We start from the raw sequence: 26033 nt of genomic DNA, 5'->3' as shown, positions 1-26033 counted from the left end.
CTGTTTAGAGCAGCTGCCTTGGAGTTAAATTTATAGTTTTGGCTTTTCTAGAACCTAACATCAAACTTGGCCAATTCTCATTAGGTTTTTTATCCAAAGCATACTTGTGCTCTTTAAATGTAGCTTCTTAAAATGCTGTCTATTGTAAAAAGTTACCTCTAATGGATATTTGAGATAATTTTTGTTTCTCTAGGTTAAAAAAAAAATCACTTAAAAGATAGTATCTTGAATTTGATGAATTGAAATATTTTCATTGAGTAAAGGAGAGTATTTGAGTAGTAAAACAGTAGTTCTGTCTGCAAAGCAAGCCTGGGCTGTTGCATTTAGCTTCTGATAGCTGTTGGAAAGCAAGGAAGTTTCCCATAATTCTTGAGGTTGCTGTAGCATGTGGGTGCTGATGAACAAGAATATTTTTGGCAACAGGTTGAAAATTTTTGAACTCTAGCATCCAGAAAAAGATTTTAATCCATTAATTACTGTGAAACTAGCTGGTGGAAATAACTTTTTAGAAGACGCCTCAGTTAAGCGATGGTATTATGTACAACTGGGATTCAGGATAGGTTACAGCTGGAGAGAATCAAGAGTCCTGTCATGTAGCTACTCAGAGCAAAAGGTCACCTTTGATAGAAATAAACTCAGTGTTTCAGGCAACCAGTATTGCTTCCAATGAGGAAGATGATTCTCAGGGATGACTGCCTTGTTACTTCTCAAATTTATTTTTTTTTTCTGAGAAGATGCAGAATTAATGATGTATCTATTGCAAAAATCAACATCAATGGGAGCAGTTAGTGGAAGAAAGTATCGTTGCTTCTTGTTTCCCTCTAGTTATCTGCTGCCTTTTTGGGTGAAGTTCTGAACAGCCTTAAAAATGGAATGACATAAAATTCTGGAATATTGTGCTCAAGCATAGGATCTCCTATTGTAATATTTAAAAAAACCTTGATACAGATAATTATATTTACAGACACGAGAACTTGAGTTGACAGTATAACTTGTCAAAGCCACATGGTAGCTGATGGAGACTGTCATGGTCAGATGATGTGTAATGAGAGAAACTTTAGAAAATACTGAGAAATAAGTAGTTCCTTAGATAAGGTAAAGTTCTTTATAAGATCAGGTAAACTTCTTTATAAGATCAGCATTTTTACAGGGAAGGAAGCAGTCATTCTGTGACAAGTGAAGGCTAATCTTGGAGTTCAGGAACCCTTTAAAGTAGAAGACAGACAAAGTTAAATAACCCGTATTGTTACATCTAGATGCAACTTTGTAGAGCTCTTGCATGAAGGTGGACATCCCTTCTGAACGGGGAAGCAGAGATGCCATGTGAGCATGAGATCCCCTGTAAAGCTTGTAATAGCATAAGGAGCCTGCAAGTGTCTGATCCCTGTTAAACATTAAGTGACTCATAGGAATCCTGTTTGGCTGGTTCTCTGCTTCAGTGTTTCACACACTATAAACATCAGAGAATAAACATCTGATTCTCCATAAATGTACCTAGCAAATAAGGGATGTTAAATATTAGAAACAACAGTGAGTTTTGTATTGGCTAATCACAAGTGGTGTATTCTGAGGCTTAATTGAACTCTGTTTGAAGTAATAAGCTGAAAACTGATGGCTTATTTCATTTGGTAAAAAGGCAATGCACAACACTAACAGGGACAAGAGTAGCTTTGAAACAGTCATTTTGCTGTATTTATTGATTTGAGGTGATTAGTAGTATTTTTCCATTATTACAATAATAGTCTGCTCTTCCCTTTGAAGAGATAGATGGAGCAGAGGGTGTGAATCCTGTCTGTTGTACCACTTCCTTGGCTCATTCCTTTAGCCTGCTTCTTCCTCTGAGAGATGGGAAAGAAATTTCATTCCAAGGTGCTTTTTTGGGGGGTGAGTCTAAAAAAAAATAACTTCTGAAAGGGATGACTTCTAAATGAGACTTATTCAGAGGATTGGGTTTTGCCAGTAAAGAAGGAACAGGGATGGGTAGAATAACTGTGGTACACGGACTAAAATAGTCACAGTAAATGTCATACTGCAAAGCGGATATGAATGGCCCTTTTGTTACCCCTTTATAATTACCTCCTGGCTATAGCTGGTGACACATGAGTGGCCGGAGTTTATGCAAAGATGTGACTCCATTTCTGCGTTATGGTCAGTGATGGTGCTCAGCTTTTCCTGACTGGTGAGGCACAAGGATGGAGTAGACTCCAATTTCCAGTGCTTGCTTGGTAAGAGGAGTATCTGCTCAGATGAAAAACACATCCTGTATTAAGAACTGTTGGCAGCTGAGAGTGCACCAGTATTAAATAGTTACATGATAATCTGTTCTTCCATGCATACCGAGTGTGTTTCTTGTAAGTTCTATTTATTATAAGCTTACTCATATTAGAGATGCTTGCAGGTAACCATAATTTATTATTATTTTTTAAGATCCTCGGTATTTCACTCTAAGTTTGATTTTCAGAAGTAAGTGCTTGTGGTTTGAACAAATGGCTTTCAAAAATCAGGCTTTCCTCTGCTAGAATTAATTTGACCCTATGTATGACAGTAAAACACATTTAAGTGCTTCCTTTCTGTTTTATGCACTCCGAATGGATTTTATTTAGTCTGGTCTAATAAAATGCTTTTTTAAAAAAGCATCATAATATTTTTGTGTTTGGCACTTAGTGTTCTCCTTCCATAAGTCTTGGCTCTTGAAATTACCTATTTACAGTGTGTATTGCTGCTAAAACTAGAAGGCTGATCTACAGCCTTCTGGTTCAGAGCCAATCCCACCAGCCAGTTCTGCCCAGGATGGGTACCGCTGCTGGCCTTTGAGTAAGACTTGGAGCTGCCTGCCCACGTGCTTCTGTAGAGCCCTTGGTACCAGCATCACTTGAGCCTTCTCCATCTTCTCTGAGCAGGGACCATGTTGCACCCCAGCATTAAGAGGGAAACATTCCAGTACAGTTGCTGTATGTCTGTGCCATGGGAAAACTTCCACAACACAACCCTGAGGTGTATTTCAGGTCCTAGAAGTGGGTTGTGCCTCTGCAAGGTACTAGTGCTTTGGTTCCAGCAACACATAATTCTTCTGAACATGTTAGTGGGTAGAAGATACAAGGCTTCATACGAGTACAACTTGGAGGAAGATCTGGAAACATTAATCTAAGGGTGAAAAACTGAGTGAGCATGGTTGTTTAACTTCTTATCAAAATGATGGAAGCTTGCTATGCCACAGAGCTCCTGGAGGAGGTGATAAGCTGCATGGGGTGCAATAGATAACTGTGATGGGTAGTTTGTCACAGAGATACTGGTGTGACATAGCTGCTTAAAAAAAAAAAAACCAACACCAAAGAGCAAAAAAATCGAAACACCCCCACCCCCATATTTTGCTATTTAAATGTGAACTTTTCAATTTTGCTTTCTGTGACTTCTTGTGTACGTTTTGGAGATCTACTAGTTCTGTTTCCAGGAGGAGTGTAGCTGTTTAAAACAAACTGTGATGTGTGGATAATGACTACCAGATGGCAGAGTTAGTTTATTTGGATGTGTACTCGAAACATGGTTTCTGGTGGGATTTGCTCTTTTACATCAAGTGGCTTTGAAGGACCTCTAGCTCTTGAACACAGAGGAGAAACTTGCAGAAGGTGAATAGGGCTTGCTGGCCAGGCACAGCCTGTCTGTGCCTCTCAAAGCCTTGATTTGCAGGCGTGCTTGAGGAATACCCGCCTGTTCCAGCTTGAGAGCTGCTCATAGCTGGAGCTCTTGGAGGTATTTTATGTCTTTCTCACAGGAAGGTTTGGTGTAGGCATGTAGCCAGGAAGGTTGGTTGTTTGCCTACTTGGTATAAATATTTTGTTCATTCTAGGGTGTGAACTTTTCTGGAGCTTCCTGCTTTTAAAGCAGAGCAATGGAAACTGTTCAGATGTTGATGTGTCTTCACCATTGTTTGCATCTAAAATGACTGTAGGCTGGTCTGTTTGCATCTCAAGCTGTAGCAAAACCAGCTGGTTGCCAGGAAGAATGCTCTTAAACTGTAACTGGGCCCAGCAACTGCCAGTAACACAAGCATGAATGACAAATTTTGTAATTTATTCCGACTTGCTTATTTTGTGATGTTGAAACTGTCATTTTCTCCAACCCTCTACCTTGGACATCTTCTTTTTCCATCCAGTTGTAGTGGGCATACCTCACCTTGCTCTGAGGCACGTGTTCCCCAGAACTTGCTTGTCAAATTTTCAAAATATGTGAAGGACTTCTAGCTCCATTATCTTTCACAGAACAAGAAACTTCCAAGTCTCCTTCTTGATGCTGAGAATTTCTTTTTGTAGGGGTGCACCACCCTGATGTTGCCTGGGGCAAAGCTTTTGTCCCCAAAGTCTGTTGTCCTTTCTTCTTACAGCTGCCACATCTGTGGTAGGGAGAATGTTTTGGCTAAAATGCAACTGGATTTCTTATGCACCTACAATGGAGTCTTCTGAAATAAGAAAAATAGGTACACGGCCATTCTATGTGATCTTGGCATAAACAGATTTAACTTGGTACGAAGACCCTCTTGAGTCTCTGGCAACTAAGCAAAGACGATAAATGAACAGTGCCAAAATTGCTCGACCTTGTATGATCCCACTTGGTTTTGCACTCTCAATTTCTGGTATTGATTTTTCAGCTAGAATCTTGTGAAGCATAAATTAGAAGCTTGCTCGATGTTCCAGCCCAAAGCATATGCATATATGTCTTTAAATACTGAAGATGCCCTAAATGGATTATTCAAGTGGTCTTTAGTATTTCACTGTGCTTAGATTTCAGGTCTTGGACACTTCCATGGGGAGACCTCTACCTGGAGCTTCAGTTCTTTTAAGGTCTTAGATAACAGTGTGCTCCATTAGCTGCTTGTCAGTCTGACTGCTTCATGTGGCCCCTTATCCCTATGAGAAACTTATTCTTCTTCTTTTAGTTTGGCAGTCTCTATGTAGCTCTTTTTGAACGCACTGTGCAACAGGGTACAAGTCTGCCTGGGTTTTTTGGTTTGTGAAACCATGAAGGATCGTGCTGCAGGTTGAGACACAAGGTTAAACAGCACCCATAAAAACCAAAAGGGCTTAAGAGCAGCAGAAAGCAAGAAATGTTTCAAAAAATAAATGAGTAAGGCAGTGTCTTTCTGTTTTATTTTAGGCTTTTAGGCTCGGCCTCTGTCAGTCCTCAGTATGTGCTGATCTCATGTGCCCTTTGCTCATCAAGTTGTTTTAACTGAAATACACAGCGTGAGGACCGCAGAGTGGGCCTTTTGGAAACGCTAACCAAACTGGACATGCTTCCAGAGGGTCTGCAGCCAGGGCCAGCCCCTGGGCTGAGGGGTGGACTTGAGAGGTTTTATTAACAGAGCGGGCTGGAAGAAATTGGATCGGGGGGGGGGGGATTTTTTTGAGAATTAGAATGAAGAATAACTATGCAACCTGAGAGGAGGGGGCACATAAAAAGAAAAATCTCCCAAGTGTGTTCGTACACTAATGGACAAGGCTACTGCAGAGGCTTTGGAGAAATCCCATCGGGAGCCCACGGCACGAAAACTAAAACCACTTTGGAAGTTACCTTGCAAACCCACTACGTGCCTGTACCCCAGCGTGCTGGGGCGCAGCTCAAGTCCCCACAGCTTTCACATTTTCATCATCAGATGTCGTGTCCGTAGTGGCACCGAACAGGAGGACGGTGACTCATCTCTTCCCCTGAGCGGGGCCAGCCCTTTCAGTAACGGAGCGCTCAGCTCTCGTGAGGATTTACCACCGAGGGCAAGGTGTGGTTTTCAGTCTTAGCCCGCTATCACGGCAAAAAGCTTCTCTAAGTGCTTAATGTAAAACTGCCACACAGCTACTTAATACCCCTACCCGCCTGTCAGCGGCCAAGTCACTGTTAGGCTGCTCGCGCTTCCAAGAGGATCCTTCCCAGACAGGGTCAAAAATAAAAATATTTCTACTAAAGGGCCGGCCCTTTATTTGAAGAGCAGGCTTTGCAGCTGCAGGATGGTTTCCTGTAACTTGCAGCAGATGGGAGTGCATAGTATTAGAAAAAAAAAATAATAATTTTTGATTAGTCTTGTGCCAGCCCTTCATGCATGGCAGGTTTCTGGGTTCTCATTCCCTATATTTTTTTCCTTAAGAATGGTGCTTTGTACTGCTTTTTGTTCTGCAGGCATGCAGGGAGTATTCCCTACTCGAGGGCAGGGTGCTCTTGGTGTTACACTGGGGTGGGGCTGTGGCGAGAGTGACATGGGGCACACAGGGACCTGCTGCAGAGGTGAGGTTTTTCCCCAGGGAAAACCAGGTGCAGATGTATCCCTGCCAGTGTGCAAACTCATCTGCTGCAGTCAGTTGTGTAGCACTGAATGGAAAAAGGCTCGGTGATTTTGGGGCCTGTGCAGTATTGCTGGGTTTTTTTCTCAGATGTATCCACACAGAAGGCAGAGCAGGCACAGCCAGCATCGAGCGATTTGAGGGCACAGGGGCTGTGAACATAAGCCTGGGCATCCGCAGCAGCAAAGCTGCTGTGTCTGTGGATCTCCCATTCAGCACAAGCCTCCCGTGGCTTATATTTGCATCAACAAATTAAGTGTGAAAGCAGCGTACAGCGGGCTGGAAATGGCTAAAAATAAGCTCCATTATCTGCAGAGAAGGGCAGCTCTCCCTTTCGCGGTCCTGCCTGCCGTTTGAGCAAGTGGAGATCGATCGGTCTAATGTCTGGGGCTCGCCTTTCATAAAAGAAGGGCTGTGGCTTTAAGTAATCGCTGGCTGCTTGTGCCAATTGCAGAAGCTGCAGTATCTGCCGCTGTCGGGAGCGATCGGCACGGAAGTAGGGTAACCTGCGGAGACAAGGTCCAGCTCGGCCGCGGCTGGACCAGCCGGGCTGGCGGTGCCTCCACCTGCGCATTGCCGATGAGTGCCGGGGGGTCGAGCGGGGGGCCGCCGGAGCTGGAAGATGGGCTGCTCCAGCAGCAAACTCTGCCTCTATTCGCAGTGTGCTGCAGCAAGGGTAATCCGTGTTTGTTTCGCAGCGCTTTTTCTGATGGCAGGGACCTGGATGGGAGCTTGGCTGGGACCAAGGTGAAAACGTCCAGGCAGTGGGAAGCCTGGACCTCTGCGCCGTGGCCGTGGGTGTGAGGGGCTGGTTGCTGAGCTGCCAAGCAGCTCTGCTGTGGATGTGCCTTGCGTCTCCCAGGGGATCTGGTGTGGGGCAGAGGGGCCTGGCCAGCCGCCTGCCCCCGGATCAGGCACAGCTCCTAGGCAGAGCAGGGAGATGGGTGCTTCTGCTTCTTCTGAGCACGGATCTTTTGTGATTCTCTCAGCGCAAAAAGCATCAGTAATCGTAAAGCTGAGAACTGGGAGCAGTGGTGGGTTGTATTTAACTTTGAACAGGACTGCACTTTTCCTTTGTGGCAGACTGTGTGTTTAGTGAAGTTTTTGGTCTTGTGCTTGCGTGTGCGTAAGGTAAATATTTAATGCATGTCTCTCTCATATAGATATACTTTTGTGCCCTTGACAGCTATCAGTTGATTCATTCTGGAGGCTTGTGTTGCTACACCCATTATAAAATATATAATCAATGTCTGCAAAGTAGGATTTTAATTGCAGTGTTATCCTGGAAAAAGCTGTTCTTTGTTTTAAAGTATCACTTCCTTAACAACAGAAGAACATCTGTGTATTTTGTAACAGCAGAATTGTTATCCTAAATGATTCATATCTTGGCTTCTTGCTCCTGCCTCTTGTTTTCCTACAGAACACATGTAAGTTAATTATTGGAAGGTGCCCTGCTCAGATCACTGGTAACCAAATGTTTGGGTTTGTGTTTTTTTCCTCTGCAGAGGGATGAAGCACTGAAACAGCGTAAAGAGTTATCTCAAGAACTACTTAACCTTCGAGGAGAACTAGGTAAGAATTTGGTTTTGTATTCTTTATACTAGAAATGCAGCAAAACCGACTGCGGAAAGACAGATGCCCTGGTATTGTAATGGCAGTCATCTGATTCCCTGACTGAACTCTGCTCGCTGCGTTTCTCTGGAGCCCTGACAGTGTGACCCCAGGTTCACTGAATTCCTGGCACTGATCTGACTGCCGAGCGGGGCCTCTTCACAAAACATGCATCTGATGACCAAAGGCATTCACTTTCACAAAAACAGGACCGTGGCTGACAGTACCAGTACTTGCTTTTGATCCCTAACCTGCTTGTGCTCAGTCTTGTAGAGGTTTCCTGGTAAAAATCTGTAAACCTGTAAAACACACTCTGCAAAATCTGCATCCTGCCGTAGCGGCTCAGAGGTGAACGAGTGTAAAATTAAGAGAAGGAAATGCTATCAGGCTAATGAGATTAAACCTTTGAACTCATCCTAGTGAACAGACACAGTATGAAATTGAGCGGTGATGTGCAGGGGCTGGTTTCTGGTTTTGCCAACTTCAAACCTTGATTTAACTGCATTTTAATGGTAACTTCATGTAAGCTGTTTGAACTCAGAGCACAGTCATCGTGTGGGGTGGTGTGAAAAGTCGTTTGGTTGGAGATGACGGCCCGTGGAAGTGAAGTTAGATGTTTATAAAAGCATACTCATGTTATGATGAAGCCCCTTTAAAATGAAAGAAGGAAAAAAAAAAAGCTTTGAAAGCAGAAGCAATGCATGTTGGAGCAGTTTCAGATATGTCACTTAATATTGAAAAATTGGAAATGTTTATTTTCATGGGCTTTGGAAGCTGAGCATTGTTTCAGCCAAACTTGAGTGTCAGTGTAGCTATTGTCATGTGCAGGCGGTATATTTTATGTTCAGATACATTCTTTTTTTATAGTGCTGATTAATAAGCTGGGCGTTCCCTGGCAACTACTTGGGGTGGGAAATGTGGGAGGGAGGGAGGGATGGATCTCCTCATCCCCCCAGCTGAAGGAACAGAGCACGGCGTCTCTACTTGTCACTATTACTGTCATCCAATTTAGAGGCTTATGTTAAAATGCAGCTTGGAGGCTTTATTGGATGCAGTATAAAATTGCAAATGCGTGAATGGGGAGTAACACAAGCAGAGAAAGCCTTGCAGTCGAATAGCCAAGAGTACCAAAGGCCCTGCAGAAATCTGTAGTGTTTTCTTTCTTGGAAGCTTAGTACCAGAGCTTGGTGCAGTCTGGCATCTGCCAGGCTGCAGCTTTTAACCTTCCTAGTGACAAAGCACCTGGATTGCAGCTGCTTCAGGTAGGTCTCAGTGGGGTCTGGCTTTGAAAGAGCCTTCCTCTGCCTCACGCCGAGCTGTGCAAAGTGCAGCCTAGGCACCTGCGCTGGCTGGAAGGTGCCTGGCCTGGCCCCCAGCGCTGATGCTGGAGCTGAGACAGGGAAGGAGCAGCAGGGTGGGAGTTGTCCCTGCATCAGCTGCAGCCGGCACTTCTGTCACCCTCAGGTGACAGCAACAAAACTAGAGCCGTGGTGTGGAAATGGAGTTCTTGTGTTCCTACAAAGCTCTGTTACAGATACTGTCACATAGACGCTGTTATGTACACGTGTATAATTTGGGGGGCAAGCCCATTTGTTCACCTTACTGTGAACATGACTTGAGAAGGATTGCTGCCAGAGCTAGAAGGCCTCAGCTCTCAGAGTGCTTGTGCCTTCGCTGTTATTTTTCCTTTAGCAGCTTAGGTGCCGTGTTTGTCCCTTATCAGGAAAGGGAGCATTTGGCTTAGGCAGGCAGACCAAATGCTAGCCAGCACTCTTGCCCATTACTGCTTCAGGAGCTGTGTTTTGGTGGGCTTTTTGGTGGTTTTTGAAAGCTTAGATTATTCTAAGGGTGCTTCACTCTAAATGAGCTTCCTATAGACTTGTTACCTTCCTGCTTTGATTAACAGCACGCTGAGCTCATTGCTGCTCAGTAGGCTGCTAACAAGAAAAAACTGAAATGGAAAATGATGGATGTGCGATACCCAAGTGGCCAGAGCTGTCAGCCAGGGATGCTGGCTGGTGTGCTGCTGGAGCAGACTGTCAGCCCTTCCCCTCCTGGAGCTGATCTTACTAGGTCAGCTCTGCAGGAGCATCCCACTAGCAGCCCCCGGCTCACTTCCCTTTAAGGCTTCCAGACCGCAGTTTCAGTGAAGCGTTTATCATGCTACAGCTCCTTTGTCTTAACCACGGCCCACGTCTGGCCTGTCTGTACTTCTCTCCCCAGCATGCAAAGGGGAGGGGGGAGGATTTAATCACAGACATGCAAAAGTACACAGGTCCGCTACCTACCTCTAAAGAGATTTGCTTTTTTAAAATGAAGATTGTAAAAATAAAGGCAGGCAGACCTTGTTTGTTGGCAGGGCGTGAGAAAAGCGTTCTGGTAACGGTAGCTTTAGCTGGAAGTAATCTGTTTAACTACACACTTGCTAATCAGCTTTCTCTCGCCAGTGGTAAATGGATATAGCTGACTTGCATGGGCTGTTTTGGCATTTTGAACTTTGATTCACAGTGCGACCCAGGCACAGGCTGGCTCCAAGTACAGTACAGTTTGTGTCTTGTGTTGGCCGCGTGGCCAGGTGTACGTGTGTTGCGGAGTCCCAGCGGCTGTGTGTGTAACTCCCCTCGGTTTGCAGTTGGGGAGCAGGCAGTGCAGGGAGAGGAGGCGGCACATCCCACTCAGTGTAGGCTGTGCCTGGCCTGTTGCAGAGTTTGAGAGGAACGTGAAGCCTGGTGCTGCTGGCACACTGCACAGTTTGGGGTCCTTAGTCTCCTGCTTTGAAGTTTCACTGTGCCAGGCTCCTGGGTTTACTACACAAAACCAGATTGGCTTGCTGTCAGGTTGTCTGTTTTGCTGGGTTATTCTGTATGACCCTTTCTACCAAAACCCCTTCTTGTTTAACGGGTTAAATACACGTCATGCTCCAGTAACCTGCCTTTGGCAACGACAGCATGGCCACGGCGCATAGAGTGGGGAAGGTGGGTACTGGACACTATGTTCAACAGTCAGTAGCTAGAAATGTGTGTGAGGATTAGTAACGATGGTGTGTTTGGGGATGGGATTTTCTGAAAGGGTTAAAATCTCTTACAGTTGGGTTCTGGACTTGGTTTCCTTAAAATCTCCAGCAACAAAGACTAAACTTCAGGGTTTGAATGCAGACGCCTTAGTTCTGGAAGCCTGGAGCAGGCATGGCTGTCCTACTTGTCACCTGTTTCCCTTATTAAGACACAAGCTAGTGTATAAATTATTTCTCGCTACCTGTTTAATTACGTAAGTGGGAATTGCGAGAGCTGCCTGTTTCTTCAGAGGTACGAAACTGCACCTCTAAATTAATTACACTCCAAATTGCTTTGGAGCCTCCTTGCAAGGGTGCTGGATGGGCTCCAGCTCAGTCCTGCTACACAGCAGCAGGTGCAGAGCTGACTCAGCCTGTGCTTGCCCTGGCCCTTTCCAAATTGCTGTTCCTCAGCCTTTTTCCGTGGGCTGGAGAGGCTTGTGTGTGTCCCGGGCAGCCGAGTGCCGACTCCCTCCCTCTCTCTCCTGTTTGCTGCATTGCAGCTGATTGCATTTTCTTCAGAATACCTTCCTGCTATTTTTTAAATTAATAACTGACCTTTAAGAAGCCTTGGAGGTTGGGAGAAAAGACTCTTGTGTTCTACGGATGGAGGAAGTGAATGTGATTTGTTTTTTGGGTTTCAGTGATCCTGACAAATACTTAATAGCAGGTAGACATTTCAGTCAATGACTGGAGCGGGGCCGGGCTTGCCACAAGTCGTGGACTTGCCGACCTGCCTGCTCCGTAGTGTTTGCAGCAGTAGAGGATGGGAACTGCCTGGTGGATACCTCAGTGCTTCACATACATATTCAACCCTACCTGCTTAAAGGCAGCTCAGAAGTGCTTTTTTGGTCTACCTCTGTTTCAACTTGCCCAGGAACAGAAATATGAAATCCTAGAACCGTAGAAAGGTTTGGGTTGGAAGGGACCTCACAGAACATCCAGTTCCACCCCCCTGCCATGGGCAGGGTCACCCTCACTAGTCCAGGATGCCTCGGTAGTTTGTTCCAAGGTTTAAACATCTTCACTTCTGACCTGAATGTAGTTCCAATTTAAAATTTTCATTCCAGCAGATACAATGATAGAAAAGAATTCCATTAATAGTGAAGGTAATTGATACCTGAAATATCAACAAAGCAAAGCCAGCTTATCAACTGAACAATGTTTTTCACAATAGAAAAACTGATTGTCAACAGGATTTCTTTTGAAAAATTAATCTTAATTTTAAATGTAGTACGTGGCTTAATGTCCTGTGCCGTTAGTCTTAACACCCAGAGAAACTTGGTTATAAACTAGAAAGCATGTTTGGATAGAAGAACCTCCCAAAAACATGAATTAATTATTAGGTAATAATTAAAAAAAAAACCCAGGAGATGGAAATGAGCCATTGTGTCTATAGTAGATGTGCAGTACAGTTGTTCTGCTGAGCATAGGCAGTAGATCTTGCACTGTGAAGTACAAAGTTAGGGCAATTAAGTGTTCTGCGTTGTGATGCAACATCATGCTGAATACTTGATGTTTTCTGGTAATTATCTCTGTTTCACATCCCCCACATCTGTTAAAATGCTGCTAGCTGACTGTCCTAGTGACCTCTGCTTCAAAATTTCAGACAGACTAATGGCTTTTCATAAATCATAACTAGGCCAATGAGTGACTAGGTCAATTTTATAAAGAGAGCTATTGTTGCAAAACAATTTAATTTGCTATTTTAAAAAAATGAAATCCATTATACTTTATTTTCTTAGATAGTCACCATAGTTATGGTGACTGTTAGGGGAATGCAAATTGAGAAATGTTTTCATGTAAGTGGTTGAGCCATTTGGACTGGATTGGGTGATGAATTGTTTTATAGTTATCGTAAGGAAAAACCACTAAATTTTGTAAGGAGGAGATAGTGCACGATTGTGAGGTCATTTCTTGGCTACTTTCAATATGAAATAGATTCCTTGGGTATGCTAAGGCAACTTTTATAGTCCTCTCCTTCAGCTGGTGCTGCTCTTCACGTGGTTTGGATCCGCTGCCATTTGCAGTGTTGCCTGGGTCTCTGGACTCCCCTTCTGCAGCCACTTGGTTTATGGGCTTGGCACACACAAAGCTGTAAGATGCAAGTGGGCATTATTAACTGCTACAGCAGGATGCTGATTACCCAGCATTTCTGATGTGACACTGCACTGTTACCAAATCTCAGAGACATTCTGCAATTGCCAGAGGTTGTGGCTCTGCCCAGGAGAACCAGATTCTTAATTTATAATAAACAAGTGGTAAGAAGCCTGAAAATACAGATTAATCTTGTTAGTAAAAGGAGAGATAGTGTTGGGTGATGGGGAGGAGGGGTTGGGGCAGACAAGTGAGGGGAACATATTAATGGCTTGGCTGTTTGACTGAGGAAGTAAACCTTGTATCTGGCTGCCAGGTACCCTGACCTTAAAGCTCTGGGTAAAACACTGGTTAGTGTCACAGACTGAACAAATTTAATTGTGCATCTTTTTGTGTCTCAGGCTTGATTTTTCTCTCAAATGTTGTTGGTCCATTTGTCTCCTGTTGTTACTTTGCTCAAGGTCTGTGGTCTGCTGCAATGTGTGGCATAATGAAGGTGTGGAATTGTGGAGGGAAGCGCTGTAAGAAGGGAAGGGAAGCACAGTAGTTGTATTTGGAAACTGAAGGATGCCCTTCAGGTGCCTCTGAAGTGGGTGAGAAATGGGGGGTTTTGTGTGTGCTACTGGAAGAGCATGTTCCAGTTAGAAATTTTTCTTCAAGATGAAGCACCAGTTTTATGAGAAAACTCCTGAGTAGCCATCAAGTGTGGTCAGTCAGGAGTTGTGTGGACAAAGTAAGGACTTAATTGCCTGCTCTCACAGCTTAAACCCTTGCCCTTTCTTAAATGAAGTCATAAATTAGATGATTCAGGCTAGAGATGCGTAGGGCTGTGCAGAATACTTGCTGCAGACTCTAGGATCTCAGTTATGGGGATAAATTTTGCTGTACAGGACTTCTCCTGACCTCAAATGGACAAGTCTTCAGCTGGGGCTTTTGCTGACGCTTCACGTGTGATACTTGCATCACCATGATACTGGGAGCTTACTGGTGGAGTGGTGGTTCTGCTGCTGGTCAGGCTTGTGATCTGCATGGAAGCAGCACTGCAGGCTCCAGCTTTGCAGAGGCCAGGCGTTACCTTTGGGGTAACACCGCGTTCACCTGCCAGTGCAAGTTTTAGCAGTTTCTGTTTGCCCTTGTAACATTAGTCTTCTCATAAATGGGAGTTGTGAACTGGCTGAACAAGAACTGATGTGTCTGTTCCCTTTGACAAAGGTGTGGTTTGCTGTTTGCTTTTTTCTGAAGTGTTTTGCATCATCTGAAGTGATGTGTGCTGACACTTGAAGATAAGGTGATGATTGGCAGCACAATCTTTTAGCTAAATGGAGGCAAACCAATGGCTCTGGCCTTACAAATAAAGAATCAAGTGGTTGCTTCTTCCTCTGGTTTTAAAGGAAGTGGATCACTTGAAGCCTTTTGCTACCTGTATTTCCCATGTGGCATGAGAGTTGCTTGCCTCTCAGGTATAGCCCCCTTACTCTGCTGTAGGTGGTCAGAGCCACTCTGCATGTGGTTGGCCACGTAATGTCTCTGTTTGGCTCGCTGTGTGGGTTCTGTCCCTACCTGCAACGTTTTCTCTTCCCCGAAAGCATGACAGTATGAGCGTGTAGTCCATGACATTACATACAGTACTACACAGGGCAATGTGAAAGGAGTGTGAATGCTGCTTTTCCCAATTTTTAATTCCAAAGGAAGCAGTTAAAATAGAAGTGTTTGGAGGAATACGGATAGGGAAATCAAACACCTTTCTTGGTGATGGTATAGAAAGCACAGAAAGCTGAAATCTGCCTGGGTTGCAGAGAATGTTGTGGTACGTTTCAGTTGAGCCTCTCATTGTGTCACTGCCGGCCACGGGATCAGCAGCTTGGCTTGAATCTGCCCCGATCAGCAAACCTTTGACAGGGGCCTAGCGCAGAGCTAAGCCTGCTGTTAGACCCAGGTCAGGCAGCCACGGTGCAGGTCCATTTCCATGCAGCACTGCTCGCTGTCTTACCCTTCCTGATTCCAACTGCCAGTTCCAAGTGATGGCAGCAGGGCCAAGGCTACTTGCAGTTTCCTTGGCAGAGGAATGCCAGAGGTGTCATTCATCGAGTTCCGCAGGGAAGAGGAAACCTGACACGAGTAGCTGGAGGCACTGCTGGGACTCGCTGCTTTCCCTGCAGCCGAGCCCAGGACACCCCTGGTGTCTGGCCTTGAAGATACTGGACTTTATATATGCTGAGGCTCAAACTCAGCTGTGATGAGAATTCCCTGGACTGCCTGTACGAAAAGCCTTGTATCTTCCTATGCTTTTACATCTAGTTTATATTTATAGTGTTGGGCAGTGTGCCAAGCTGCTGTAAAGTGTGTGTATGTTTGGCTTCTCCTTTGTTTGGTTCAAGATCAAGTTAATGATATGGTTGATTTTTCTCTTTTAAGTAGACCCTCCTCTGCTAATTTATTTTCAACCAAAGCACCGGAGGCTCTGTAAGTGCTTTGCTTGAGGTCAGTGACCACACGCTTGTGTTAGAGGCCCTGCTTCGCCTGGCTGCCAGGCCATGCGTGCAGCTGGAAGTGTGTAAGGTGAAAGTGACTCCTCCAATTCGGGCCTGGCTGGCTGGAGTTGGGAATGGCACTTCCCAGCTCAAAAGGAGAAGTTGCTAACTTCTGGCTTGCCTTTGAATCAGTAGATATGGGGAGACAAACCTAGGCAGTTGTCTTAGCTGACCTGTGTTAATACAAATGTGAAGAGAACTACGCAGCATTTCTGCATTGTCTTAATACTCTGCACTTTATGCCTGAAACAGGCCTGTGCCTTGTGTATTTAAGTATCTCAGGGTGTGTGTGGATTAGCAGTATGGTTCAGACCAGCAGTTCCATATCCATGTCAGCTGGATGTCAGTCCACGTTGGGCTACCATTGCTTCTCTGCCACATATCTGAGTTCGAGTAACATGTTGAATGTCTGTTCTTTGGATACTGAGGCTTTCAAATTTAGCTAAGTGGTTTATATATCAGAAAGTGAAGTACTCTGACAAATATGCCACTGAAATGGGATCAAATTAGGTGAAGTAGCAAATGCAATTAAATGTTTTATTGGAGCACTCCAGTGTCTCTCGTGAGACATTCATTCTTCTGTGTCATGACAAACTGTCACACTTGGGCTTTCTATATGGGTTCCTGGTTTAACTGATTCAATTAATTCTCAGCATAAGAAACACTAAATTTGATTATTTTTTTTACCAAAGATGTTTTCATGTGTCCTTGGAGGTGGCATTCATTTCATGGATAAACTGTCTTTGTGTAGCCATGTTGCTGTGCAGAGTGCTTGCTATCTTTAATACTTGTAATGAAGAAGGTGTAATTAGCATTGAACTCGATCCAATTACTTTTTTTTCTCCTTCTGACATTTTCAGTAACCACTTCTGCAGCTTGTGAGAAATTGGAGAGAGACAGGAACGAACTGCAAGTTGCTTACGAAGGATTTCTGCAGAAGTTAAACCAGCAACACCACAATGATTTAGCTGAGCTGGAGGAGAGGCTGAAACAGTTTTACACTGCTGAATGTGAGAAACTCCAAAGTATCTGCATTGAAGAAGCTGAAAAGTACAAGGCACAACTCCAGGAGCAGGTATGTGACCCTTGCAGTAGAAATGCTCACGAGCAGTTGCTTTCTGCTGCAAGCCTGCAAGAGAATCCTGGGTTTTCCTAGTAAGGGAGTTATTTTATCTAATGGGAAACTCCGCTTTGTTGCAACAAGTAAAAATATTACTACACTAGGCTGTCCAGAGCTTAAGCTTTTGTTTAAACATGGTGGAGATTGTCTCTTTGAGGGAGACTGGCTGGAGAGCTGTCAGGCAGAGAAGGACCTGGGGGTGTTGGTTGACTGCAGGCTGAATATGAGCCAGCAGTGTGGCCAGGAAGGCCAGTGGCATCCTGGCTTCTATCAAGAATAGTGTGGCCAGTAGGTCTAGGGAAGGAATTGCGCTCCAGTACTCAGCATTGGTGAGGCCACACCTTGAGTGCTGTATGCAATTCTGCGCTCCTCACCATAAGAAGGACCTGGAGGTGCTAGAGCGTGTCCAGAGAAGGGCAACCAGGCTGGGGAAGGGGCTGGAGGGCAAATCCTCTGAGGAGTGGCTGAGGGAGCTGGGGGTGTTAAGCCTGGAGAAGAGGAGGCTGAGAGGAGACCTTCTCCCCACCTCCACTGCCCTGCCAGGAGGGTGCAGAGAGGTGGGCGATGGTCTCTTCAGCCAGGTGACAGGAGACAGAACAAGGGGAAATAGCACAAAGCTGGGCCAGGGCATGGTCAGATTAGATACTGGAAAAACTTTTTTTACTGAAAGACTTGTTGGGGCCTGGAACAGGCTGCCCAGGGAGGGGGTTGAGTCACCTTCCCTGGATGTGTTTAAAAAAGCGTAGATGAGGTACTTAGGGATCTGGTTTAGCTTAGGACGGGAACGGTTGGACTTGATGATCTTAAAGGTCTTTTCCAACCTTGTGATTTTGTGAGATTCAAGTGACCTCTGGAGCTCCACTGAGTTACTTGGGGCAGCTTAATAGGTCTGAGATTCCTGTAGACACACCCAGCCTGAGCTTGCTTTGCAGCTACTCCATGTGTGCGGCAGACGCATCCCTCACCCCGTTGGTAGCGGTAAACTGTAAAGCATCGTTCTCATCTGCTAAGTGTAGTGTGTGGTTCAGCTCTTCCTGTGACCAGCTGCTGCAGGGGTTTAAAACACAGCCAACGGATGCACACAGCCATTAGAGCAAGAATTCCAATGAGGGGTGACACAAGAGAGGGAGAAAATGATGTTGTTTTATTGCAGGTGGACAACTTAAATATCACACATGAAACCTTTAAGCTGGAACTTGAAAACAGCCACTCAGAAAAAGTAGAGGAGCTGAAAAAGGAGTATGAATCCTCTTTTTCAGGCAAGTATTTTGCACTCAGGTACCTATGCTGTAGTACAGCCAGTCACAAGGATATTCCAGCTTGTTCACTGGAATGTCCATTTTGTTGCTCTTGGCAGTCAGCTGCTTTCAAAAGCATGGGCTGAATTCCTCCTTTTGGAACCAAACAAGTCTCACTTCATGTACAGATATCACTGTGATCCCATTATAATTGAATAAAACTCATAAACAGTTTGACCAAAGGTGGCTTTTTCTTTAAGGAAAAGATGCCTGAATAGCAGTCTGCCCTCAAAATCTCAAATTAATAAGTAATCCCTCCAACCCCTTGATTTCTATAAGGAGCACCTCTGGAGTGAAACTGAGGATAAGAAGGGTTCTCTCCAGGCTTCCATGGGAATGTTGAGAAATATGACATGCTGGAGTATACTGGGGCAAAGGTGGATTTTCAGGGAGGGGGTGGTGAGTGTACTCACTTTTCAGTGGTGTTCCATTGAATTGGTTTCAGTGATGGTGACTTCCATCCTCCCTCCAACTCCCCTTGACAGCCACTAGCTTCCAGTGATACTTTTGCATCATTAAAACTGGCGATGCTTCCACTGCAGTCAGAGCAAACTCTCCTCTGTATGGGATCTCCAAAGGAGGAAGGGAAATGCTTTCCTAGAAGTTTTAGGAAGACAGAGTTTCAGTCTTTCCCGTTTCCCCTCAGAAACTCAGCTTTTGACAGGTGTGGCTCTTGTGCTGAATTCATCCATTTGTTGAGCTTTCAAATGTTTTGACATGCTGTCAGCTAATGAAATGGACAGGCAGGGGGACAATCAGCGAACCAGCAGCAGTGATAAATCTGCTACTTTCTACCTGCTTTGGATCAGTTGATGATAAATATTCTTCTTGTGTTGCCATTGACTCTGAATCTCTGTGCATGTGTGTCTGTTGGGTGGCTTTTTGTCCTGCTGCTTTTCAAATAGAATTTTCATGTCTTAACACAGTATTAAAAAAAATCTGCAAAAATCATTTGTTGCAGAGCTCAAGAGTGCCCATGAATCCGAAAGGAAGTCACTTGAAGATTCCTTTAAGGAGAAGCAGGAATTGCTAGAGGTTAGTTAAGGGTTGGGGTCATGGCAGTGGTCTGAAACTTGCCAGTGTGCACTGACTTGGCCTAACTAGTCCGTGTCTTTCCATTTCAGAAACAGATCGATGAATTGAAATGTGAAAATGACTCTCTAAGTGAGAAGCTGAAATTAGAAGAGCAAAAACAAATAGCCAAAGAAAAAGCCAATCTTGTAAGTCTTGATCTTCAAAAAGAATGCAGATGAGTAGATCTTGTGAGCCCAGGTTTATTTTATTGCCTAACATGAAAGGTTTGCAATCAAGCCTGATGAGGGCTCCCATCCTTATTAATATTTTATGCAAATGGCTTGCCTGCCAGAAGGTTTCCTCAGTCACTACAATGTTGTGTATTTACCATACCATTGCACATCTACAAAGCTGTTGAACAGTCAGTTACAGCTGGTAGCACCCCTGTTACAAACTCCCTTCTTGTACTTGAGCCTTCACTGCATTTACTCAAACCTCAGTTCATGCTTGGTGCTGATTTATCCTTCAGGTTGTCTGTATTTTGTCCTGTCTAACCTCCCAAGGGTTAGAAATGGGCTCTGAGAGAGGCCTTTCACACCCTGGGACGGTTAAGACACAAACATGTTCATCTTTCTGGTTACCTGGAAGTAACCAGAATACCAGTAATACTGCTCATCCCAGGAAGAAATTCCAGGCTTAAAAACTCCCGTTGGATGCCCCTAGCAAAAGTTACCCCAGTTTTCACTGGCAGTTTATTTTTCTGTTCCTGTTTATTCTGGCAGCAGGACAGAGCTGCTGCAAGAACCTGCAACCACGCTATGTCACTGTGGCAGGGAGGGAAGGTACCAGCATTAATGTGTTGTACACTGTGCTTGGGAGTCTGAACTGTATTCCATAGGGATGCTCGGATGTTGCTTAATTTTAAAGGAGCAATAGTCAAGTGCCTTCACATAGCTGCTGGTGCTCTTTACATCCTGACAGTATCAGACACATCATAAGCTTGAGGCTTCTCTACAGAACTGAGTTGACCCAGTATATTCATCTGCACTAAACACAAATTCCACAATACCAGAATTCCCTTCAGCCCTTGGGAGACAGAGGTGCATTTCCAACTCCTCCAGTATTACTTAGTGTCACTTGACATTCCCAGTTGTTTTGCTGAAATCTTATGTGGGCCTTTCAGTCTTTGGCTCTGGCTCTGTGCTCCACTACTAGTAGCTAATGTGGTGGCTCAGATATAAACTTAAAAATATGTTCTATAGACCATGGGGGCAGAGGAGGGAAAGAAAAAAAGAAATTAAATTTAAGATCCTGTTAAAACTTCTCAGGCTCACTTTCCTCAGTAGCTCCTGGATTCCACAAAAGGCAGGAGTGAAGTTTGGATTGTCTGCCACGGCCTCTGGCCGCACAGCACACCCCAGCCTCACCTGGGCTTGTCTGCAGAAGGAGCGATTAAAAAGGAACCATTAACCAAGGTCCTTCAGCAGGCAGGGGAATGAACCCGAAGGTGATGAGGCTGCTGTTCCCTGGGCACCGAACCAGCCCTGTCCCTGTGGGACTGCGCCCCGCAAAGCTGCAGCCATCGCCCACAGTCTGTGGTTCCTGATGGGGGGTGAAGCTGGTACTCAGGGCAGAGCACCAGGATTCTTACCCAAATATGCTAAACCAAGTCTTGTTTGGTTTTAAAGATAAACTTCCTTGCCCAGTGCACTTACATATCGTTGATTTCTGTTTGTGTTCCACTTGGCCTACCTGGAAATGGATGGAGACCTGATTTATTTCTCCTTCCTTTTGCCCATAACTCTGCCTTTGAAATGTAAGGAATGTTTTCCTCTGCAGTGTTTGGGTGGTTCCTTGCTCGGGAAAAGAGGTCCTTGAGGACACCAGGTCTGACCCTGCCCTGTGCCCCTCCTGCTTTCCCCATGGATGCATGTACAGTGGTGCAACACCTTTATGTGCAGTTGCATTTCTAGGCTTTAAGAAAGATAAAAAAAATGAGTATTTTCAATTTCTGCTTATGAACTAGCTGCCCCCAGCCTCAAACCAAGGAAATCAGACACAGCCAAGTTCATAACTATTAAGTTTCTGGTGCTTCTTGGACTATTCCAGCACCTGAAAACGTTTTAAATGTTTAATTACCACTTGGGATGGGTTATGAGTAATAGGAAATAAATTTTGGAACTCCTATAGCCTTAAAGGGAGCCTTCAGGCACTCCTGCAGAACAGGTTTCGCTGTGGCAGCTTTAGTGCCTTCCCCTGACTCCCAAGAGCCTTTCACATTTGTGCATAAAGGGATTTCTGAGCTGCTTCCAAGGAAAGCAGCGACTGTCCCACCTACACATCGACAGACGAAACCACAGGAGAAAGTGGTAGCAGATCTGTTGTGTTTTAATTCTAAGCTGTTCAAGTTGATTTCATGTCAAACAAGGAACTGTTGTTACTGTATTTATTTTCTTCTAAGTAGCAGAGAGGCAGTTAAATTCTCCCTGAAGGCAGGGTACTAAAGCAAACTCTGTGGAAATCTTTCAGAAAAACCCGCAGATTATGTATCTGGAACAGGAGCTGGAAAGTCTGAGAGCAGTGCTGGAGATCAAGAATGAGAAACTCCATGAGCAGGATATAAAGCTAATGAAGATGGAAAAACTGGTGAGTTTTCCTTGGGGTCTGGCAGGTTTGGACATTGTCTCTGAGTTATGTTCTGATCATGAACTTGGGCTGAGCAGGCTTAGGTGTGAGGATTGAGATTTTTGTTTGGTTAAAGGAAACCTGAAATGATGATGGCACATGCTTACCTTGCAGGTACAATTATAGATGTAAAGAGGGGGAAGGAATCACTGCATGCTGTAAATGACCTTTTAACCTCTTAAGGCAGCTGCTGGTTTGCATAAAGTTGTGCTAAGTTGGGTTTTACAGGGTTATCTAGGAGCCTCTTCCCCATTTCCTTTTCTCTTCCCTTGTCCCCCATCCTCCCAAGAAAAAACCCTTCCCTGCTGTGTTTGCTTGAGTGTTATGGAAGAGAGATTGCACTGTCAGGAAAACCTTAACATGGAAAGGATCCTAATTAAACAAGAAGGAATCAACTATGAAGTGGAATCAGTTTCCATCTGTGGCATGTTGATTAGCTTAGGCCAGTCACTGTAACCGTTGCCTTTAAGGTGCTTGGTTAGTTGTGGGGATTTGCTCCCGGTCCCTGTGTAATTCCACACAGAAAGATAATGTGGGGGTCAGAGCCTGCAGTTGCTTAGTGTGCTCGTCTTTGTGGCAGGACAGGCTCCTGGGTGGGGCCCTTGAACACTTGTAATACTTGCTTGAGCAAGACTTTAATGGAGTATGGGAAGAGGTTTGGACACAAAGGAATACACGCGGGTTGGCTGTTATATGGTGCCTGGTCTACAGTTACTAGTAAATTTCTAGTAAACTTTCACCTTTACTGACAGATGTTGGTCCTTGGACCATCCAGCTATTTAATTGCTGTTTTTCCCTGACTTTTGATATTATGCAGCAGCAATGCAGTGATCTCAGAGCACGCTGTATACACAGGGGAGCACTTTAAATTTCTCATATTAGCATGTTCTTCCTGGGCATTCTTCTGCCCATCACAGCTTCTACAACTGGCAGTTACTAGAAGGTGCTGGTTAACAAGCAGACCCCTTATCCAGTCCAGCTTTGTTGGCATCTAATCAGCACAAATGGCAAAACGTTGGTGTGATGCAAGGATAAGGTAGGTGGGATCCCTTTGACTGTTACAGAAGGGTGAGGCAGGAGAGCAGGTCAGGCTCGTATTGCTCCGGTGTCTGCACCTACAAGGTCTACAAGGTCTGCAAACTCCAGGTTGCAAACATCTGCACTAGCTCAGTCGGTATCTTGATGAGTCCATGGATGGGTTTTATTTTAAATGTGGCCTTTATTTTCTTAGCTGGAGAACAACACGATCTTAATGGATAAATTGAAGAAGGTTCAGCAAGAAAATGAAGAATTAAAAGCTCGGATGGACAAACACATGGAGCTTTCAAGGTGAAAAATAGTTGTGGACTAGATATTCTTGTGCAGATATTCTTATGAGCCAGGGGAAGATGTTCTTGTGACAAGAAAGAAAACTCTGTGTAAACATTAGTGGCTGGGATTGTGTAGTACCCTGTAAAAGGAACACTCCCCTTTCTTCCTCGCTTGTATCTCTAGGAGTGTGCATTCCTATGGAGAACAAGCAGGAGGTACAGGCTCAGGATATTCTTCAGTGGTCCAGATCAGTATTTCGGGGAGGAAAAGGCAATTCAAGTGTCATTACAGATGGGCTGTAAGCATTACTGGGTTGTGAGCTAAACCTGGGTTTACTTTGTCCCCAGTTTATATCAGTGAAAAGACCAGTGTATTTTGTGCAGCAGTAATAGCAATATTTAGCATGAATAAAGCGGGTTAGAGGTTCTCTGAGCTTCAGCTATTGCTTAAGCAGATGGGAAACTCTTCCAGTCTGAAGGAAACTAAAGAAATGCAGCATCTCTGTAGAGCTGAGCCTGTGACAAGGCCAAAAGGCTCCTGCTTGGCCCTTTAAAAGGCTCTGTCATTCTAGGTAGGAAGAGTCTCATCACTCAGATGCTTTTTCTGCTCTTTATCCCATTCTACCAGTTTAAATCCAGCAAGGGTGAGACCACGCTAAATCCTACCTGGACAGAAGCAGTGTAGCTGTGAGCCACGCAGGGGGTTATGCAGTTTTAAACCTTTAATGATTGAGTTGAATGCTGTAGCCTCCAGCTCAGGGCTTGTGTTCTGAAGTGAATCTTCCTTTGCAGGCAACTCTCTACGGAGCAAGCTGTTCTGCAGGAGTCGCTGGAGAAAGAATCCAAAGTGAACAAACGCCTGTCCATGGAAAACGAGGAACTTCTCTGGAAGTTGCACAATGGTGACCTATGCAGCCCAAGAAAACTGTCTCCCAGCTCTTCCTCTGTGCCTCTTCAGTCCCCCCGAAATTCCGGTAACTTCTCTAGTCCCACAGTATCGCCGAGATGACACCTCTTGAGAGAGAGTGGGGATTGCACGTCACTTGTGATCTGCAGAACTGATCCTAACTTTACTCACACGAGCAAGAGCTATATTAGCTGATGATGATGACTAAAGCATAACTGGAAACCATTTGGTGCAAAAGCGGCGCTAAGAGACTGGGAACACAGGAGTAAGACCTTTGGCTTGTTCCTCCCAAAAAGACTTGTTATGACCTCTATGGACATTGTTGCACAAAGCACTTACGGAGCAAGGAGAGACTTGTTCATTGCCTTTTTTCACCTAACTATAAGACAAAGCTCAGGGGCTTAGAGATAAAGATCCACGACCTTTATAATATGTTCCTTATCACAGACACTTTTTTAAGGCTGTGTGTATGCGTGCGTTGTGCTGTGGATGGAATGGATGTCACACACCCTGCGTGTGTCTGATGCTGCCTTCTTTGCTGTGTACATAATAAAGGATAAAAGCTGAAGACTACACATTGACATGTACTTCCTTAATAATGATGTCAGTACACATGCTTTTAGCAGAGAGAACCCTCCCTGGGGAATGAGAAGCTGCCACTAGTGCTAGAGGTTAGTCTCTTTCATCTTTCTGGCTTCAGTTCAGTAAAAAACTGGGCATGAAAAGCTTTGTCAGCTGACTCATTGGTGTCTCGGCTGGCCTGAGTATCCAACTTGAATTTTAAAACCAAACAAACAACCCCACAGCCATGTCTGGCATGGATTGGAGGTTTAATGTCTGTGCACAACTCTGCCACCTAGGAAGAGACTGCTTCCAGCGTGACTTGAAATCCAAACCCCACTGCAACAGGGTTGTAGTCAGAACCACAGCAGCCCTTAAGGGCAGAAGTTGGTAGTTGCTGCAGGTTTAGAAACCCCAACCTGCCATCTTCCCTGCTGAAAGCAGATCGCTTATGTCCCTGGTACAGCACAGTCACTGCTGAGGCTGGCTGTCAATGATGAACTAGATGTAGATTTGCAAGCCAAAGAGAAAAATGCAGTAATTGTCATTAGGTGTGTTCTCCACTCAGTTCTCAAGAAGAATCTGAAATAATTTTGAATTCCAGTGTATCTGGTGAGACACTTTGCGTTTTTTAAGCATTAGTATCTGTATTACCATTCTTGGTTGGCTAAATCCACCTGTGCAAGAGGAGGAGGGTGACAGCTGTGTATTTCTCTTGCTATTCCCTTCTCCCTTCAGCTGCAGGGTATCAGTGTTTTGCCAGTTCATTTGGCAAAGGATCCTGTACAGGAGAGTCCGTAGAGTTGGGGAAAAAAATATTGTGCTGGCTGCTGGAACTGGAGGCTGAGGGTGTGAGTGTTTCTGGAAACGTCTCATGCTGAGCTTCAGCTTCAACAAGGTAACTGCAGAGCCTTGCTACACCCTTGGTCAGACCTGTTTAAGGTGTCTGCATCGGACCTACTGAACACAAGTTCAACTTCCAATTACTATTACAAAGCACCCTCTGTGCTTACAATAGCTTGGGATTTACTGCCCTGCTTCCAGGTCCATTGGTATCTGCTGTGTGTTGTTTTCAGTAGCTTGGGGACAGGAATGAGGGGGGTGGAAAGTACTGAGGGAACTCAGCTGGAGAATTGCTTCAAACCATTCTACCCAAGACTTGAAATTGGCTAGTAATGAGGAACACAGATACAAACAAGACCATTAACAGAGCTCATACAGTAAGTAAACTTACATTTAACTTGTGATTGACTATTTCATCATTAAAATTAATTAATTTTCCATAATGTACATGTTAAGGGTGCCATTTCTGTGGAACATAATGCTGTCTTAATTCTCTTTAGGGCACTGTGCATACCACGTGTGAGTGGTGGCAATAGTTAAAATGTTTTCTAGGGGCATCAAATTTAACTATAAAATCTGCTGTGGGCTAAATCTGGGGTTAAAGTATCTCTTGGAACCTTCTTATTTTCTATGGTCAGAGATCTGATCACATGTATTGGAGCTCAATGCTTACAAAAT

The 26033-nt window shown here is 44.7% G+C and overlaps 1 protein-coding gene across 2 annotated transcripts in view; it reads left to right on the top strand.

The window, feature by feature from the left end:
* Nucleotides 1-24550, top strand: part of MTUS1 (microtubule associated scaffold protein 1) — an 85773-nt gene extending 61223 nt beyond the window's left edge. For both annotated transcript variants that reach the window (XM_084266879.1, XM_084266878.1), the window contains exons 8-15: nt 7832-7898; nt 16478-16692; nt 17891-17996; nt 18997-19070; nt 19160-19255; nt 21579-21695; nt 22966-23063; nt 23837-24550. In XM_084266879.1, coding sequence (XP_084123005.1) covers nt 7832-7898; nt 16478-16692; nt 17891-17996; nt 18997-19070; nt 19160-19255; nt 21579-21695; nt 22966-23063; nt 23837-24053 — 990 coding nt within the window. In that variant the 3' untranslated portion in view covers nt 24054-24550. The remainder of the gene's footprint in view (nt 1-7831; nt 7899-16477; nt 16693-17890; nt 17997-18996; nt 19071-19159; nt 19256-21578; nt 21696-22965; nt 23064-23836) is intronic.
* Nucleotides 24551-26033: the final 1483 nt, after the last annotated feature.

The sequence above is a fragment of the Gallinula chloropus genome (genome assembly GCF_964237585.1).
Source record: "Gallinula chloropus genome assembly, chromosome: 7".
In the NCBI taxonomy this organism is placed as follows: Eukaryota; Metazoa; Chordata; class Aves; order Gruiformes; family Rallidae; genus Gallinula; species Gallinula chloropus.
The sequence above is the reverse complement of the archived record's forward strand: the minus strand, read 5'-3'. Positions and strand labels throughout refer to the sequence as shown.